Genomic DNA, 19,951 nt, shown 5'->3' with positions numbered 1-19,951 from the left:
TGAAGCCGCTTGCCGCTTGTTGAAAACTATGTATTAGACATAAAGATGTCCGATGATGTAGACCAGTGATTCCTTCTGGGTAACTGGCGAATTGCCTCCTTCCTAATTCTCTTCCCTGTATGCGGTTTTGCCAATGCTTTGCTTTGTATCAGCCTCTCCCTGCAAAGGTCAAATAGATACTAGGATGTGTCCATTTGAACCAAGTTTGTGATAGAGCACATCAGGCATGAAACAGTAAATGTGGGTTTGAAACAGTAAATATACGTGATTTCACTTAGATGTGTGGTGCCTCAGAACATAACCCCTGTGTAAATGGGGAGTTGCTGGTATCGATAATGTTATTGTCTGCTTTTTAAAATCTTTTTATTCCTTTTTATTTTTTAAAGTATTTTACATTGGGGTGTAAACTGCTTAGAGATATTTTCTGATTAAGTGGTATATAGAGATATTTTCTGATTAAGTGGTGTGTGTGTGTGAATGTGTGTGTGTACACACACACACCTCTGAGGGTAATTAAAAGATGTTTAGAAGACGCAGCTTCTCCTATCACAGAACCAAAGATAATGTTGTTGAGGGCAGAGAAGAAGAGATAATTATAATTTTATTTCTTTGTAGGCATATTTACCGAGAAGGATTAACAAATTCATGATGGTTAAAGAGCTGTTCGACAGTGGAACAGTCTCCCTAGGAGGTTGTGGACTCTCCTTCCTTGGAGTTTTTAAGCAGAGGTTGGATGGTCATCTGTCAAGGATGCTTTAGCAGAGATTCCTGCATTGCAGGGAGTTGGACCAGATGACCTTTGGAGTCTTAAAGCCTTGATTATGTCCCAGAGACCTGTCACTGACCATATGGAAGTGGAATGCTCAGCTTATTAGGCTTTGGTAGGACCCAGAAAGAAAGCTGAGTGCTTAAGCTAGGATCCTGACGCCCCATGAGTGTACCTTTCATGATCACCATAGGTTTGCTGCCAGGTGATCTGTAGCTGATTTTAGTGCAGAAGTATTGTGACAGGAACTCAAAACCTATAAGTTGTCCATTTCCTTTGCCAACCAGGATTTAATTTTGCTGGCTGTTGTTGAGCAAAGACTTGTGCTGAAACGGATAAGTTGCCATAGCATCTCCTATAAAGAAAAAATATGTTCCGTGCTAATTAGTTGCGGCGGGACACTTTTTCTAGTGCACCTTTTCTAGGGAAGTAGAGAAGTGCATCAAAGAGAACCTTTTGCATCAGTAGTTCATTCTCATGCAAATAAGGAAAAAAGTCAAAATTGCTTGCTGCCACAGAGGAATTTGTGCAAGAGCCTCCAAAGCTAACACAGAAGCTAGGAAGCTTTTATACAGATGCCTTTTGTAGTAGAGGGAAAAGAGAAATGTTGAAAATATTTTTATTTAAAAAAATCATTTCCCCCCACTATTTTGCTCCTGGGCATTATAGTTGGTTTCTAGACAAGGAAATATTATGTCATTGAAGTTCTGGTGTGTTTTTCTTTGTCTATTGATCTTGTGACTTCTAACGTATGAAATAAGAAGAATTTAAAATTAGACATCAGTATCTTTGCTTGCTGATTAGAGTTTTTAGATCAAATATTTGAGTGTTTGATCTCTGCATGTTCGTTGGTCACAAGCGACTTTCTTAAAAGGGCTTTTTTTGGTTTGATTTGCAGTCTCTTTGTAGAAGTGTCTGTTGACATGTCTCATGTATCTGTGTGCAAAAAAAACCGAAGTGCTGTGAAGCACATTAATTTCACTTGACTTCATGCTACTTCTACAAATGTAGTTTTTGAGATTCACTCGAGGGGCCGAGAAATTAAGATATTAAGAGAGGATGCGCATGCTCAGTGAGATTCTCTCCAAAGAGATCTTTGTGGAGATTCTGGGTCAGAGGTGGGTTTCAAGTACCCTTAAACATAACCCACATAAATCCCTTTGCTTTGGACATAGAAAGCTCTAACAGGATACTTAAATATTTGCAAGGTGGTATCATCATCATCATCATCATCCCTGGAACATAAATCCCACATAAATTGAGAGTCACCTGTATAGAAACACGACTTTAGTTCCCCTGCACCCCATATCATATGGCATGCTGCTTTTGGACAGTTCCTTGTTTTCAAATCATTTTTGCAATGTTGTAATGAAGTGCCCAGAACGGTTCCTATACATTTAATTTGGAACCCAGTCTCAATAACGTACATTTACTGCATGGAAAAGCTGAGTTGTTGTTGTTGTTGTTGTTTTAAACACTTAGAAATCTAAGCGCAACCATTGTATCAACTTAAAAAAAAACCAAACCCTTCCCTTTATCACAGATGAGTGTACGGATCTGCTTCCACACCTCAAGGGGTTACTCGTTTTGTGGAGACATTGAAACACATATGATGGAGCTTATGGATTAATTTCTTGATGTACCTGGGAATTTTCTGGCTTAGCGCTTTCAAACCACTGTGGATTATCTTTGTAGATGTTCTGAGTGTCAGAAACATTGTCTGCCATCCAGACCTATTTCTAAGAAGATTAACTTTGAACAAAATAATGTAGCAGTCAGTGATTGTCAACTCTGCCCTTTTACATGTAATTTTTTGCATGTCTTAATTTTTAGTAGTCTTCATTTTTAATAACAAATATTCCTGTTACATTCATCATCAATGTAACAAAGTTTAATTCTTAGGAGTATAAAAGAATCAGGTCCTTACTTGTAGACAGTGCTTTGGGGGGGGGGATGGGATGGGATGCAGGGGTATGCATACCCCTAAACATTTTGTGAATCTAAGTTTGGCCTCATTGAGGGGAAGTATTTCAATATGATAAAAATAATTTTTAACACATGTGACTGTTGATCTGATTGCAGTGAAAACCTAGTGTCTTCAGATGATCTCTTGGCTTGGCTTAGACCGTTTTGTGGAGATGATTCTTTGCCCGTGAAGCCTCGCATTAAAGTCCTGCAGATTTTGGAGCAAGCCTTTCACCTTAGTGACGAAGACAGCAAGCTGCTCGTGCTCTTCAGAACTCAAGCTGTTCTCAAGGCCTGTTGGCCCCAGACACAGGTAGGCCATCTTGAATGGTGATGCTTTAAAACGACTCTGGGTTGCCTTTAAAGAAAGGACAAACAATTTAATGTATAGTAATTAGCACTATCTTTGGCTGTCAGTGAATCAGTTTCAGAATACTGGGGATGAGTATACTTTTCTTGTCAAAGATTATTCTATTTTTTAAAAAATAAAAATTGTACCTGCAGGTCTCAGTTCACAACATTGGCTTCTTAATGTTTTTCCCAACCTCCATATCAATGTACAGTATGTTGCAATATTTTTCATTTGCTAATGGGTTCCCGAGCAGCATTTGTAACATAATCATTACAAATGGGGGTGGGGGAATTAAACTAGAAAAAACAACTACAGCTGGGTCATATATTATGAAAAGTTGTGTATATGGTGTGGATCGTTGCTATTGCGTTGTGCATAATAAGTCTAAATGAAGTATAACCAAAAAGTCTCAGAATAACCAAACTAGAACGTCCCCTTCCCCTGCTTTGTGTTATATTCAAAACCATTTGTGGCTCCCATATTATTACTGGTGGGAGTTGGGGGTGTATGGGCTGGAAGCATTCAAGTCTAATGGGGTTCTGTAGCTCATGGCTTATTTTTCTTTGTACTTTATATTCAAATATGTATTGCTCCTGCCTTCTGGGTCTGTTTTGATCCTACTACGAAGATTATGGGAGTGGGATTTTCAGGAGCAGTCCAAAGCATTTTGCTACCTGAGGCAGAGGAGCAAATAATCTTCAAGTCAAGGCCAGCCAACTTATTCTGGTACCTGAGACAGAAAAATCTCACAAACCCCTCTCCCTGGCAGTAAAAAGGCAGTAATAATAAACTCACAAAATCTGTTGCAGGTTTTCTCAGTCTGCCTCATGGGCCTAGAGATTTTCATGTCCTCATTTTACATTTGATGGCTTAACCCCCCAGATCATCATTGTTCTATACTGATTGCCAGTGAAAACACAAGGATTGCTCCACTGAGATATCCAACAGTTAGATATTCAGCAGATAGCTATGTCTTGTGGTAATAATGAATTATTACAAGGTTTTGAAGAAATACATTATAGAGGACATTTCTTTCAGAAATACTGGAATGTCATATCTGATTTTAAAACGATGAAAAATATTACACCCTTATCATTAACACCAAAGATGACCAGTGGAAAGGCAAACTAACCATTACTGTTGATATCAGAACTATATACTGTATTTTTCCATGTATAAGACTGGGGTTTTTTTCTACATCATCATCATCAATTATTTATACCCCACCCATCTGGCTGGGTTTCCCCAGCCACTCTGGGCGGCTTCCAACAAAACATTAGAATACAATGATCTATTAAACATTAAAAGCTTCCCTAAACAGGGCTGCCTTCAGATGTCTCCAAAAATTCCGTTAGTTGTTTATCTCTTTGACATCTGGTGGGAGGGCGTTCCACAGGGTGGGTGCCACTACCGAGAAGGCCCTCATCTGGTTCCCTGTAACTTGGCTTCTTGCAATGGGGGAACCGCCAGAAGGCCCTCGGCACTGAATCTCAGTGTCCGGGCAGAACGATGGGAGTGGAGACGCTCCTTCAGGTATACTGGACCGAGGCTGTTTAGGGCTTTAAAGGTCAGCACCAACACTTTGAATTGTGCTTGGAAACGTACTGGGAGCCAATGTAGGTCTTTCAAGACCGGTGTTACGTGGTGTCGGCAGCCACTCCCAGTCACCAGTCTAGCTTCCGCATTCTGGATTAGATGTAGTTTCTGGGTCACCTTCAAAGGTAGCCCCACTTGGAGCGCATTGCAGTAGTCCAAGCGATAGATAACTAGAGCATGCACCACTGTGGCAAGACAGTTCACGGGCAGGTAGGGTCCCAGCCTGCGTACCAGATGGAGCTGATAAACAGCTGCCCTGGACACAGAATTGACCTGCGCCTCCATGGACAGCTGTGAGTCCAAAATGGCTCCCATGCTGCACACCTGGTCCTTCAGGGGCACAGTTACCCTATTCAGGACCAGGGAGTCCCCCACACCTGCCAGTTTTATTTTTTAAAAATGGGGCTCGTCTTATACACGGGTAGTGCTGAGGGGTTTTTCTTAATTTGGAGTCCCCAAAATATACATGGGGGCATCTTATACACGGAAAAATACGGTATATTGGGAGGGGGGCTATTGGGTTGTTTTTATTTTGACTATGTATTTTGTGGTTTTATATTTTGATTTTGTTCTGTGAACCGCCCTGAGACCTCTGGGTATAGGGCAGTATATAAATTCAATAAATAACATAAAATATCAGGGGTGGGGGGGAATACTTATCCATATGCTGAAGCCTTTGGCATGTGAATTAAAATATTTCACCTCTCTTTGGAGTTTGAGGGTGAACCATAGCTGCCAAGTTTTCCCTTTTCTCGCGAGGAAGCCTATTCAGCATAAGGGAAAGTCCCTTTAAAAAAGGGATAACTTGGCAGCTATGGGGTGAACATAAAACTTTGTATGTTGTTATCATCAGCACTTCCTATTTTGGGTTTGGGAAATGCCTGTAACTTAATTACACCTTCCCATTGTCTGTTACACTTATTTAAATAATTATTCCATCCTTCTCTTTGCCTCCTTTTGGCATTCTTCTTTAACAATATACTCCCCTACACACACACACACACACACACACACACACACACATTCCTGCCCAGCACCTAAAGGGACTCTAAATAATGCCAGTGATGGATGTGGATTCTTATTGTGTGAAGATAATTTTAATGATATTGCAATGTTCAATTACCAGAAAGTGTGTGAAAGCCACCCTCGGTGTGTCTAAGTAATCCTCTTAGCCAGACTTTGCATACATCAAAGTGGGACTTAATATTTAATTATGCTTTAGGTGCTATAAGTTAGCGGTCCCACAAATCAATGTACTGCTGGGAAGCAGGCCAGCTGGTGCAGAATTAAAAATGTGCTTTATGAAGGAAGCTACCTATCTCACAGTCGGAAGCACAGCTATTTCCAGTTCTCTAATGATTAGTTAACAAAATTTAAAAATCCAGATGTCCCTGGTTTTCAAAGGCTTGAGAGACCTTAATGCACATTCCAATGGCATCCCACTGGGGAAATGCTGTTTGGGGGCCAGGGTAACTAGGGAGTCCAAGGGTGAGTTGCGTTGTTTTGTAATCCCCATGATGCGTTTTATCTAAGGTCTTCAGGTTCTATAATTTTCTAGTTAAACGGAGCATTAAAAATGTGCCTCAGAATGGTGACATTTTCTTTAAAAGGGAAAAAAATAGCCTGTTTGGAAGATTTCCCCTCTTTTCTTTCTAGAACAAACCTATGTAGCTGAGCTGTTTTGTTACTTTAGTATATCTGGGTGCAATGGGTTCTTTTCTACTGTTGTCACAACACTTCTCCGCTGCTCTTTGCCAACTACTTGATGATTTAAAGCACACTCTCGGGCTCAACGTTTGCATTCTGGGAAGGTTGGGCATTAAAGAGGAGGTTGTGAGTCAGCTGAAAATGGGGCATTTCTTACAAGCATTTCCAAAAGCAGCAAAAACCACTCCCTTCCCTGGAGAACAGCTTCAAAACCGGGCAACATACCTAATCAGCAAGCATTGTTTTAACTCCGATTTACTTACCCCCAGTAATGGCGTTCTGCAACCAAATCTAATTGATCTGTGTACTGTGGCACTGGACTAGTTGGGGTTATCCATAAAGACAAACTGATCCACGAAGAAGGCATTGAACTAAGAAGAAGTGATGCCGCCGAAGCTGGGATAGCTCAGTCGGTAGAGCATGAGACTCGTCATCTCAGGGTCATGGGTTCGAGCCCCACATTGCAGCATAGCTGCCAAGTTATCCCTTTTTTAAAGGGATTTTCCCTCATGCTGAATAGGCTTCCTCGCGAGAAAAGGGAAAACTTGGCAGCTATGCATTGCAGGCGCTTGGACTGGGTGACCTTCGAAGTCCCTTCCAACTCTACAATTCTGAGAAAGGTAGCAATGGAAAGGGAAAAAACAATAGCAGTGAATACAAATGGGGGAAAGGTAGAAACACACATAGTGTGCCCATGTTCTGCTTCAGCTCCTCGCTTGAAAGTCTGCAGCACCCACCACCTCTGATCATTGGCCAGGCTGGCCAGGACTGATAGGAGATGGTATTCAGCAACATCTGGAGGGCCACAGCTTCCTCGCCCTGATCAGGAGCTTAAATCTTGGAATTGGCTGGCTTTGTAGCCATTCTGTAGTAAGTAGGGCCAGATCCATTCTGAGATAAAGCGTTCTGCAGTGTTACTTTATCACACCTTTACCTTTATGCCTATGAATATGTGGGCATGTAGACCTACAGATGGACTTGTTATGGTAAACTTGCCAACAAACACACATTCTAAAAGAACCCTTAAGAACTTGTAGTAGCAAGAGGAAAAGGTGGCTTTGTTTTTCACTTAACAAGAATAACATCTCTATTTTCATCTGCAAAACAAAATTAAAAAAATCCTTCCAGTAGCACCTTAGAGACCAACTAAGTTTGTCATGGGACCCAGGTGGCGCTGTGGTTAAACCACTGAGCCTAGGGCTTGCTGATCAGAAGGTCGGCGGTTCGAATCCCTGTGACGGGGTGAGCTCCCGTTGCTTGCTCCCAGCTCCTGCCAACCTAGCAGTTCGAAAGCACGTCAAAATGCAAGTCGATAAATAGGAACCGCTACAGCGGGAAGGTAAACGCCGTTTCCATGTGCTGCTCTGGTTTGCCAGAAGCGGCTTTGTCATGCTGGCCACATGACCTGGAAGCTATACGCCGGCTCCCTCGGCCAATAATGCGAGAGGAGCGCGCAACCCCAGAGTCGGTCACGACTGGACCTAATGGTCAGGGGTCCCTTTACCTAAGTTTGTCATAGGTATGAGCTTTCATGTGCATGCATGAAAGCTCATACCTATGACAAACTTAGTTGATCTCTAAGGTGCTACTGGAAGGATTTTTTTTATTTTGTTTTGACTACGTCAGACCAACACGGCTACCTACCTGTAACTTCATCTGCAAAGTGTTGGAGTATATATATTGCTGTTTTTTCAGATGTGCTGCAAAGATGAACCGTGAAATAACAATATAGCATCTAATTCAGCCGGCAGTTCAACTTCCTATTGACTTTGGAACACTTTCCTATTCTTTGACCTCAACTTTTCTGTCCTCAGGTTTGCAGATTATAGCTTTCTGCAAAAAAAATAAAAATAAAAATTGACTGCCTTAGGGAAATTTGAATGAACCCAGGAGCTCCACCAGTTACCTGAACTAAATAGCCAGCTTTAAAAAAAAAAAAAAAAGCAAAAGCAAAATGTTTACCGTGCTAATTTCCAGGTTAAATTTCCAGTAGTGAATGCTTTTTAGAATGAAGGGGTGCACCTGCAGACTTGACAGGATGGATGCCGCAACTGAATAATTTACACAGCGCCCTGATAGTATCAGAACATTCAGCTGAAAAATTCTGCGCTATCCAAAAATCACATTAGTATGTATTGCAAGCTCTGAAACCGATAGATACCAAATGTTGTGTAAGTAATTCCATGGGCACTGAACAAAAATTGTCACTTTGTGTGCACTGCAGAAGCTGAAGTCTCTGAGTGGGCAATGATTGTGGTCTAGCTGAGGTACTCAGAATAATTAATTCCTCTCCATAAATCTAGCACTTATCTAAGATACTAAAGAGGAACCTGAGCCAAGCCAATAATTTACCTACCCTGCGTTTCCTCTCAGTGAAGTTGGAATAATAATTTATCAATCAGCGTCTTCCATTTGAAGTTAACCTCCTCTGGAGGAAGGAACCTCCACCACAGCTTCACGTTGCCACGGGCGTCATAATTGCCTACATGGCTCAATAAAGCCACGAGTGGAGACTGAGGTGTAATTGAATCAGTGGGAGATTGCATTCAAGTCCACATCCCTATTTCATGTCTCTACAGCACAGCATCTTAAGGTAAAGCGCATATCCCATTTCAAATTTTATTTATTTATTTTGAAAGCCCTTCCGCTGCAAATAAATCTGAATGTGGCGTTTCTTTATAGCAGCGCTTCACCGCGACTGGGAATGTATTGTCGCAATAAGGGACTACTCTCAGGCGCCTTCTTTGCGATTCTGCATTTAATGATATATTAATTCACATTCACGTTTGCAGTCAAGGGCCTCAGAATATTTGTGAGATACTTGCTTGTACAAAGTGTCACATGTATTAACATGGATTTTGCTAGGGCATTAGTAAATCTTCTGCTTTGAGACTTTGTGGGTAGTAGTTCTGCAAGCATTCGACCAAGGAACATAGCTTCTCTAAACATCCAGTAATTCTATGAAAGGAAAATGCTCAGTTCCTACAAGTCCTAGGCTACATCAGTATCATTTCTTAGCTCTCAGTGTGTTCCTGAGAATGCCAGTGCTTCTAATGAAAACATTTCTTTTAGAAGGTTTCGCCACTTATATATGGATTGTTGTGAGCTAGTGAACAAGGCTACATTTGGTGGGGTAGGAATCTTGAACCTTTACTGAATCATCTCCTTTCTACTGAGTTGCTTACATGGAGGATAGCTTCAGATTATCAGGGAAGTTAGTCACATCATATGAATTACCTAGTAAGCCTGCATTTTAAGAAAACTTGACTTATGTTTTTTACCTTGAACTACTAGAGATGGGTTCAGAAATCTATAGTGCTGAATATACACTGTATTTTCATATGAAGGAAAACATGCAAATGAAGGTTAATTGCCAGCTCACTTGTTTATTTAATATTTTGCAATGTTAATTTTTTGCATTTATTCCTTTCTGCCTGGTGCAGAATATAATCACCATGCTTGTATTATGTATATATTCATTGATATGCAGTAGTCATAAAATACCTGACAAGTTGAACCATTTCAGTTGCGTTTTGCCTTGGCACAGGGATGATTTAGATTCATGGTTTATTTATTTGTTTTAAAAGCCCACTTTATTTTCTTGATTTGAATTAATTACCAAACTTGTCTATTGTATTTCACTAGTTTTGATATTTGTTTGTCCTCTTGGGTTATGATTTAAATTTAATTTACATTGTAATGATATTATCCCCTCCACTTACCTTGATGCCCCAGCCCTTTCCAAGAGATTCTGCTAGAATCTTAATAATAGGCAGGAATTTATTAAGTGACTAATTTAAAAATGTGTATATACTGCCCTTAAATTCTCATGATTTTACCCAGACAGTGAATCCCATTTAGTTATTTCCAAACACACCCAAATAATCAACTTTTAACAGTGCCTAGCACACACACACACACACACACAGAGTCATTTGTCTGCAGTTTGGCAGGTTTCTTACCTGGGGGACACAGTTTTCAGACTAATTCTCCACAAACACAGGAAAAGGATAAATGGCTCCTTTTCTATCCACTCAAAACTATGACAGCTGCTCTTGTGGGGAAAACAGTGCACCCACCCTCATGAAACTAGTTCATGCCCTCAGAAGGAGCAAGCTTGTCTACAAATGCCGTTTAATTCTGTTCCCCCCCCTCCCCCAGGAAATTTGTTTCACCAACGTTTTGTTGTCCATTTGATAATTGACGTAAACCCCCAAAATGTATTTTCGGTACCTTTTATTTTATTTTATTTTATTGCTATGGCTAGTGGCTGATACAAGTAAAGATTCTTATTCTGATAGATGGTATTTCAGTATCAAAGCATAAGATCTTTTAAGATGTAATGTTACAGTACAAATGTTCCATTTCATATACAGTAATCTGCATTGGTAAAGTATAATGAATTTTGTTTGTCTAGGGAATTCAAGGAGGTGGGAGAATCATTTGTACTATTCCATTAATCTGCTTGCATGGGTATAATGTTGTTTGGAGAGCATAACTCCTAGTAATTTCATATTATCTCTGTGTTTCTGTGTGTTCAGCATACATAATTGCAGATGAGAGTGAATAAAATGTTTCCTAGGAAAATCCCGTTGACTGCTTCTGTATTGTTTCAAATGCGACTTCAGTGCAATATAGGAATATTACCGTATTTATTGCTGAAAAATTACACCATAGTCGGCTCATTAATCTGAACCCCAACAAACCCTACACTTAACATGCTTCATTCTCTCAATTCCTTAGGTGGAAATAACTGATATTGAAAATGAAGAAAAGAGGTACAGCCTTTTCCTCAAACTTTTGGGATCTAGTAAGGATCATAGAGAATTCCAGCACTTAGCCATGCTCCTGCAAGCCTGGCCACCTATGAAAAGTGCAAATGTGTAAGTATTTGGTCACAGAATCTTAGAATTGTAGAGTTGGAAGGTACCCTGAGGATCATCTAATCCACCCCCTGTAATGCAGCTGTCCTATATGGAGATTGAACCTGCAACCTTGGCGTTATCAGCACCATGCTCTAACCAACTGAGCTATTCAGGCACACACACATTTCCATGAGTTAAATATTAATCCTCTTTATATAAAAAAAGTATGTATTACAGTACTAAAATGGCCCAAGAAACTAATTCCTGCAGCAGTTGGCATCTTAGAATCATAGAATCATAGAGTTGGAAGAGACCACAAGGGCCACCCAGTTCAACCCCCTGCCAAGCAGGAAACACCATCAAAGCATTCTTGACATATGCCTGTCAAGCCTCTGCTTAAAGACCTCCAAAGAAGGAGACTCCACCACACTCCTTGGTAGCAAATTCCACTGCCGAACAGCTCTTCCTGTCAGGAAGTTCTTCCTAATGTTTAGGTGGAATCTTCTTTCTTGTAGTTTGAATCCATTGCTCTGTGTCCGCTTCTCTGGAGCAGCAGAAAACAACCTTTCTCCCTCCTCTATATGACATCCTTTTATATATTTGAACACGGCTATCATATCACCCCTTAACCTTCTCTTCTCCAGGCTAAACATGCCCAGCTCCCTAAGCCGTTCCTCATAAGGCATCGTTTCCAGGCCTTTGACCATTTTGGTTGCCCTCTTCTGGACATGTTCCAGCTTGTCCGTATCCTTCTTGAACTGTGGTGCCCAGAACTGGACACAGTACTCCAGGTGAGGTCTGACCAGAGCAGAATACAATGGTATCTTAGATAGTACAATGGCACTGTGCTAAGTACCTTACTTGGAGCTAACTAATCTGGAAAACTGTTGTGTAAGGACTTAAGTGTTCCTCTTCGGTATTCATTTTATGTTGAGTACATTCACCAGTAATTTGCCTGTGGAAAAATTGCTTATTGATGTTGATGGATTCGACGCTGGAGATGGAGAAGTATGTACCTCCTTAGTCGTTCCTTCCATTCCAGGCAAAATTCTATGTTGTTCACTTTTCATATTGTGATCCCACATGGACCCATTTCACCTGTATGCGGCTCGGCAGACACAAAGCCAGCACATCTTAGCATTGTAAGGAAAGCAGATGTGTGTGATTCAGTCTTCATAATGCAGCGATCTGCCTCAACGAATGCCACCGCTTTTAATGTGGCATATAAAGATCTTCCTCTTCCTGTGAGTGCACGCATTCATTCATAGTCTTTGTTCTCGGTTTATAAACTTTGCTTTTAGCTGGAAAAATAGAGCAGTAATTGCTATTCATTCTGATCTCGGAGAGCTTTTGATTAAGCCTTCAGAGGAACACCGGAAGCTGCATTCTGCTGAGCCAGTGGATAGCTCAGTTGGTTAGAGCACGGTGCTGATAACACCAAGGTTGCAGGTTCGATCCTCATAAGGGACAGCTGCATGTTCCTGCATTGCAGGGGGTTGGACTAGATGATCCTCAGGGTCTCTTCCAACTCTATGATTCTGTGATTAAGCTACACTGCCTGACAGCAGCTGTCTCCAGGGTTTCAGAGAGGGATCGTTTCCAGCCCTTGCTGGAGATGCCAGGGGTCGAACCTGGGGCATTCTGCATGTAAAGCGGGTGTGTGTGTGTGTGTGTGTGTGTGTGTGAGAGAGAGAGAGAGAGAGAGAGAGAGAGAGAGAGAGAGAGAGAGAGAGAGAGAGAGAGAGAGATGGTGGTACCCTATGGTGTCAAACAGATATATTTCTCTTCCATTTGGATATCTGCCTTACTGATGGCTGCAAAGCAAAGATTCTTTCCACTTTGCAAAGATCTTGATTCTTTTTCTTCTGGATCTCAGTTACATGTTGTCAAATTGTGCTCCTCGGTTTATATTGCTAAGCAGATGGTCGTGGTATGTAATGTTTGCTTGATCAGTTTGCTTTCAAGAAACATCTTCTTTCCCCCCTGCATTTTAGAGCATGCCCTGGTAATAACCCTTGGGTAAAACTGGGAACCATGATGCTTACAACATGCCCGCAGGACCAGAAGGAGAACGCAGGGAATGAAATTTTGAAAATCTGCCGCTCTTTATATGAGACAAAGCACGTGCTCTCCGTAGAGGTGAGTTTGTTTTCTTAAAGAGTCCTAGCAAGAGATGAGCCTGTTTGCATGCGTAGTAAATTCACCAGTGGCTGTATTTGCTGTCAATGTTCTGCTTGCGAACCTCACAGAGGCATCTGTTTGGCCGATGTGGGGAGCGCACCTGATCAAGCAGGGCTCTTTTCCTTCTTCAACATAGGAATATATTTGTAAGCAAGTATTGGAATACATTTGCCTTTATTGCAAACTCCTTCCGTGCAGGCAAAGCACTATTTCCTCTGTTCACCAGGCATTTTTGTTTTCTAACACCCATTTGTTTTCACTGGGCTTTGCTCTGCGTGCAAGCCTTCTTACACAACCCACTCACTAACAGATGGTGCTCCTTCAGGGTGCGTTCCAGCCAGCCATACATCCTTTGGGGAAAGTATAAGCTGAATTTTCTTCCCATTGTTTTCCCCACTCCAACTGACAATCAGTACCACATAGTTCCTGGTGACTACTGAGCCTACTCAACCCTCAATGGGCCATTTGAGAGAGCGAGTTTGCTCCTTTATTGAGTTTTTTGTTGTTTGGGTTTTCTTTCTAAGATTTTCCTTTGTACCACTTCTGCTTGCTGATACCTCCCTCTTGTTACTCAGTGGCCCCGTTTTGACTCTTATTTTCCCCAGCACAAGAATTTTGAGTTTACAGTTAGAAGGAAGGGTTGTTCATGGCATCTCCTACCGTGATGTTGAAGGTATTTGGCAACCCATTTTCAAGCTAACCCTATGCCAAACATAGGTGGCGAAGGCAAAACAGAGGTGCAATGTCCTGGGATTTGGCTGTTCATGCCCCACGAGTGTTTTGTTACTTCTTTATCAAATGAATGGTCTAAATCTTTCATTCACCAGCTGTACTCTCGGGACAGCACTGCACTGGAACAATAAGTGACTGAAAGCACTAGTCAAATTTAAAGTATTTTAATTTAATTTTCTAGTCTTTTCAAACTTGCCTCTTTTCCACTTTATTTCTGGTGAAAAGCCACAACGAAAGCGTTACAGAGCACAGGACGAAACAGCGAATATTGTATTTCTCTAACTCTGAGCATTATGCGTATTTCCACACAGTGCATGTCTTGGAAATGCAGTTTCTGCGTGTCTTGGAAGTGCAGTTTATTGCCATGAGCGCAATGTTTGCAAAAATAAATGCTGATGGCTGTTAGAATGCAAAGCCTGGGTAAAGCAGCAGTTTTATCGCGTCAGTAAACATTTTATATCTGCAAACCCATCAAAAGCGTCATCATAGCAGGCTTGAATAAAATTTCTTTCAAAAGAACCCCAAAGAACATTCTTGTTCTTAGAGCTTGGCGGGGTGGGGTGGGGGAGGAATATGTAACTAAAGCACACTAGCAAGGAGCTACAAGAAATACACGCAGAACGGTTTCACTGATGCATCTAAAATAGTGGTGACTTACAGACTGGTGCACGCATAACACTCTGTCCCATTTAGCAGGGGCTAATGGACAGGGAGCCAAACATGGGAGCATCCTTCGCGGAGCAAAGTCCCCTCCTGCTTACTCACGGTTGAGACCCTGAGATTGTTAGGCTGCTGTTAAACTGTGATATAGACTAACCCAGGCATAGGCAAACTTGGCCCTCCAGATGTTTTGGGACTACAACTCCCATCATCCCTAGCTAACAGGACCAGTGGTCAGGGGTGATGGGAGTTGTAGTCCCAAAACATCTGGAGGGCCGAGTTTGCTTATGCCTGGACTAACCCAAGAAATGTGGAAACAAAACAAACAAACAAAATCCTTCCAGTAGCACCTTAGAGACCAACTAAGTTTGTTATTGGTACGAGCTTTTGTGTGCATGCACACTTCTTCAGATACCAGTAACAAACTTAGTTGGTCTCTAAGGTGCTACTGGAAGGATTTTTTTGTTGTTTTTTTGTTTCCACAAACAAATCCAAGAAATGTGATTATCCTAAATTTGCATGGTTTGAGCCAGCCAAGCACACAGTGGGCATTATGAATACTTCTGCTTATTATTTTATCTAGAAAAATGTAGAAACCACTTCATCATAAGACGTGTCTAGATAGATAGATAGGATAATTAGCAGTAAAAGCACAGATAAAAGCAGCAGAACTTTAAAAGCAAGTATGCGTAAGTAACAGGTAGGTAGCTGTGTTGGTCTGAGTCGAAGCAAAATAAAAAAATTCCTTCAGTAGCACCTTAAAGACCAACTAAGTTTTTATTTTGGTATGAGCTTTCGTGTGTATGCACACTTCTTCAAGTGTATCTGAAGAAGTGTGCATACACACGAAAGCTCATACCAAAATAAAAACTTAGTTGGTCTTTAAGGTGCCACTGAAGGATTTTTTTTTATTATGCGTAAGTAAGTAAACTCGCTGAAATGAAAAAAGTTTACTGCAAGCGTCTAAAACAATAGCCTTGTTCACACATCACAGTAATACTAACTATGGCTTACCAGGACCACACACTCCAGGATCCCGGAGAAGGATTCCCAACCACTTTGCTTCTTCCTGTTATTTTCCCCTACTCCCCACCCCCCACCATGTTATGCTAAGCCAAGGTTTAAGTTAGTGTGTTGTCAAGACCTGGACTTGAAGTTAACAAGGAGAGAGAGATTAACCATGAGATGCAGCAGCACAAGACTGAAAAGAGCCAGGAGCAAAGTGGTTGTGAGATGCTTTCCAGAAGCACACATGTTTGTCCAGTCCTGGGAAAGCCATGCTTTGAATCTAGGCCTGAAGCCTGAAGCCACCAGTGACTCAGCAACCTTGCCCAGCCACCCCAAATGATTTTTAAATGTATAGTTCCTTGTAAGTGTCTATAATTCATGTACAGTGAATGAGGATCTCAGTACATTGGGTAACCAACAGCTAAATCCACTTTTTTGTGTGTGTTCCATGTGATTAGGAAGTATCCTGGTGATACTATTGAGTTACTATGGCTTTATTGAATAGCATTAATCCACTATTTGCTTTATATGCTATCGTGTTTTAGATTAATAGCGATTGTAGTGATTATTGTTTTTCAATGCTATTTTGGGCCGCTTTGAGCTCAACATTTTCACATTTGCATTCTGAACGCAAATACAAATATTAAATCAAATAAACTCAACAATGTAGCCTGGCATGTGAACCAGGCCAGGATAGTGAGGGTGCCGGAAGTTCTAAAAAAACAGATGCTGTCACACAGCAATATTGGCTTCTGACAACTTCTTGTGTTTTTATTCCAGTCTTTTTATTCCACAAGGAAATAAATATTTAGATGCTGTCTAGTTTCCGGCCTTCCTGTCCATTTCCATTTAAATGTGAATAGGCATTGGTAGTAGAAGGACGTAGGGCTGCTCAGCTCTCGTTCATGATCTCACTCATGACTTGCCCACCTGCAAGTAGTCCCAGAACTGACTTCATTGCCAAGATGGGGCTTTTAAAAAGTTATTAAAAAGTCAGCTTGTTTTTGGAGGTCCCAGTAAATCATGGTCGAATCCTAGTGGTTTTGCAATATTTTCTCAGATACATTAGCATTCCTGCCTGCGGTTGCAGATAGTCTTAGTGAGACAAGAGATGTACACTAAAGAGCTTTAGGTAAAAGTAAAGGTACCGCTGACCATTAGGTCCACTTGCGGACGACTCTGGGGTTGCACGCTCACCTCGCTCTTTAGGCCGAGGGAGCAGGCGTTTGTCCACAGACAGCTTCCGGGTCATGTGGCCAGCATGACTAAGCCGCTTCTGGCAAACCAGAACAGTGCACGGAAACGCCATTTACCTTCCCGCTGGGCGGTACCTATTTATCTACTTGCACTTTTGGCGTGCTTTCGAACTGCTAGGTTGGCAGGAGCTGGGACCGAACAACGGGAGCTCCCTCCATCCCGGGGATTCGAACCGCCAACCTTCTGATCGGCAAGCCCTAGGCTCTGCTTTACAACACCATAAAAGGAGATTTTGCAACAGCATAATGAAGAATTGAACTTTGGCATATGTTGCAGCCCAGTGGCCATCCCTTGGCCCTTGGGGGACAATGCAGAGCAAGGTGGCCAGAGGAGGAGCTGCTGAGGCTCAAAGCCACAGGGCCTTTTCTTTCCCGGCAGAAAGAGGAGAGGTGTTCAGTGGGAGAGACAGGGCAGGGGAGGAAGTGAGGGTGCTGCAGCCAGTTACCTGACATAGAAACAGCACAATCTCCTCACATCTCAGGCTGCTGGGTACAGTGGTGCCTCGTAAGACGAATTTAATTCGTTCCAGGACTCAATTCATCCTACGAAAAATTCGTCTTGCAAGTCGCGGTTTCCCATAGGAATGCATTGAAACTTAATCAATGTGTTCCTATGGGCTCCGGGGGACTGGCGGCGGCATGGGATGGGGCTTCGGAGAAGGCGCAGCGTCCGATGCCGGTTGTGTGCGAGGCAGCGGGGGGGGAGAGGCACTTCTCCCCCCCCCCGCCTCGCACACAGCCGGCATGGGACGGGCCTTCGGAGACCTTCTCTGAAGCCCCGTCTGATGCCGGCTGTGTGCGAGGCGGGGGGGGGGAGAAGCGCTTCCCCCCCCCCCCCGCCGCTGCCTCCCGCCTGTCTTCCCCGGCATCGGACGGGGCTTCGGAGAATGCTCCCGGGTGCCACGCCGCCACGCCGAGGACACCCGGGAGCATCAGACAGGGCTTTGGAGAAGCGCTGCGACTTCTCCAAAGCCCCACCCCATGCTGGCTGTGCGGGGGCAGCCACTGCACCGCCGCGCTTCGGCTCCGGGGGATGGAGCTGAAGCACGGCGGGCACCGCTTGCCCCCGCCTGTCTTCCCCGAGCCAAGGGGAAGACAGGCTGGGGCAGCCACCGCACTGCCGCGCTTCGGCTCCGTCCCCCCTGGCAAAGGAAGATTAGCTGTCAGCTTCCCGCGCTGACAGCTGATCTTCCTTTGCCGTCTTCCTGCACTACATTCTATGGCCGCGCTTCGCAAGATGAAGCGGCAGCCATAGAAAACCTCGCCGTCTTGCGAGTCCCTCGCGCAACGCGAAACTCTTTCGTCTTGCGAGTTTTCCGTTGTGCGAGGCATTCGTCTTGCGAGGTACCACTGTACTTCATTTCCCAACAGGAGGAGGATGTGGCGGCGAAAGAATGGCCAGCCACTAGCAGTGGAAGGTGTGGGGGAATTTTGGCTCTCTGGATGTTTCTGAACTACAACTCCCATCATCCTTAGCCATTGGCCATGCTGGTTAGGGCAGATGAGAGCTGTACTTCAGCAATGTGTGGAAGGCCAAAAGTTCCCCAACCCTGGACTGTAGCATACACATGCTCTCAAGTCATGTGCTGGAGGAGGAGGAGGAGGAGGAGGAGAAGGAGAAGCAGCTCTTACATAAAACTGTGAAACTCTCTTTAGTGTCTGGCTGCCTTCTCTCTTGATGTGCACAGGCACAGTAAGTGATTTGATTCTTCTCTGTGCAGATCACATAATAGGAATCCCCAGGTCGCTTTTTATCTACAGTGCAGCAAGCAATCTCTTTTACTCGATTTATTCTTTAGACGTCTCAGGCTTAATTTCCACTGGAGGGTGTTCCTCCTTTCTCTCTCCCCGCCCACCCCTAAGTTTGTTTTAAAATGTTTGACTTTCATTTTACACTTGACGCAAGGTTGTCTTGAACTCGAGTTCGAGTTGTGTCCCTTTGTTCCCGTCCCTCCTGATGCCTGACTACGCAAGATTTCCTTTGCTTTTTTCAGTGCATAAAAGATTTCAGTTTGCTGCTCCTCGACCAGTCCCTTCTGCTGCCATCCCTGAAGCTGCTTCTGGAAAGCAGAGATCAAGATCTTCACTCTGTGGCACTGGAGCAGATAATGGCTATTGCTAAGGTATGAACAGCTGAATTAACCATCCTTTCTCGTTTCAGGTAATAAATTAGCTCTTTTATCTTCATGCAGGAAACCAGGCCCCTTGAGTCTGTTACCGTTATTATGACTTTCGAAAGCTTTTGTGTCTGCAATCTGCAGAACCATACAGTTAGGCCGCGCTCTTTATGTGCTCAAGGTGATTAAAACTAACAATCTTTTATCATCATCACCATCATCATCATCATTATTTTATGTTATCTGCTGAACCAGTTATATATAGCAAAATAACAAAAGACCTTTGTGGCTGCTTCATGCTTCGGTTGCTTGGTTGTTTTATGCGTAAGCCATTAACGCTCTATAAATATGAATATCTTGAAGTATATATAGCGGTTTTGTCTGTAGTTGTTCCCTGTGGATGTGGCAGAAGTATTCGGCTAATGCAAATGTTAATACTGTTGTTGTTTTGTTGTTTAGTCGTTTAGTCGTGTCCGACTCTTCGTGACCCCATGGACCAGAGCACGCCAGGCACTCCTGTCTTCCACTGCCTCCCGCAGTTTGGTCAGACTCATGTTCGTAGCTTGGAGAACACTGTCCAACCATCTTGTCCTCTGACGTCCCCTTCTCCTAGTGCCCTCCATCTTTCCCAACATCAAGGTCTTTTCCAAGGATTCTTCTCTTCTCATGAGGTGGCCAAAGTATTGGAGCCTCAGCTTCACGATCTGTCCTTCCAGTGAGCACTCAGGGCTGATTTCCTTAAGAAT

The 19,951-nt window shown here is 42.9% G+C and overlaps 1 protein-coding gene and 1 non-coding gene across 3 annotated transcripts in view; both read left to right on the top strand.

Annotated features, from left to right (window-relative positions):
- NBAS (NBAS subunit of NRZ tethering complex) overlaps positions 1–19,951 on the top strand; it is a 175,649-nt gene that overhangs the window by 142,726 nt on the left and 12,972 nt on the right. For both annotated transcript variants that reach the window (XM_035109824.2, XM_035109823.2), the window contains 4 exons: positions 2,849–3,044; positions 11,130–11,269; positions 13,246–13,390; positions 19,083–19,211. In XM_035109824.2, the coding sequence (XP_034965715.2) occupies positions 2,849–3,044; positions 11,130–11,269; positions 13,246–13,390; positions 19,083–19,211 (610 nt within the window). The remainder of the gene's footprint in view (positions 1–2,848; positions 3,045–11,129; positions 11,270–13,245; positions 13,391–19,082; positions 19,212–19,951) is intronic.
- TRNAT-CGU (transfer RNA threonine (anticodon CGU)) lies at positions 6,782–6,855 on the top strand. Its single transcript has one exon. It is a non-coding gene; the product is annotated as a tRNA-Thr (tRNA).

Source organism: Zootoca vivipara, chromosome 3 (genome assembly GCF_963506605.1).
Source record: "Zootoca vivipara chromosome 3, rZooViv1.1, whole genome shotgun sequence".
NCBI classification, from domain to species: Eukaryota; Metazoa; Chordata; class Lepidosauria; order Squamata; family Lacertidae; genus Zootoca; species Zootoca vivipara.
The sequence above is the reverse complement of the archived record's forward strand: the minus strand, read 5'-3'. Positions and strand labels throughout refer to the sequence as shown.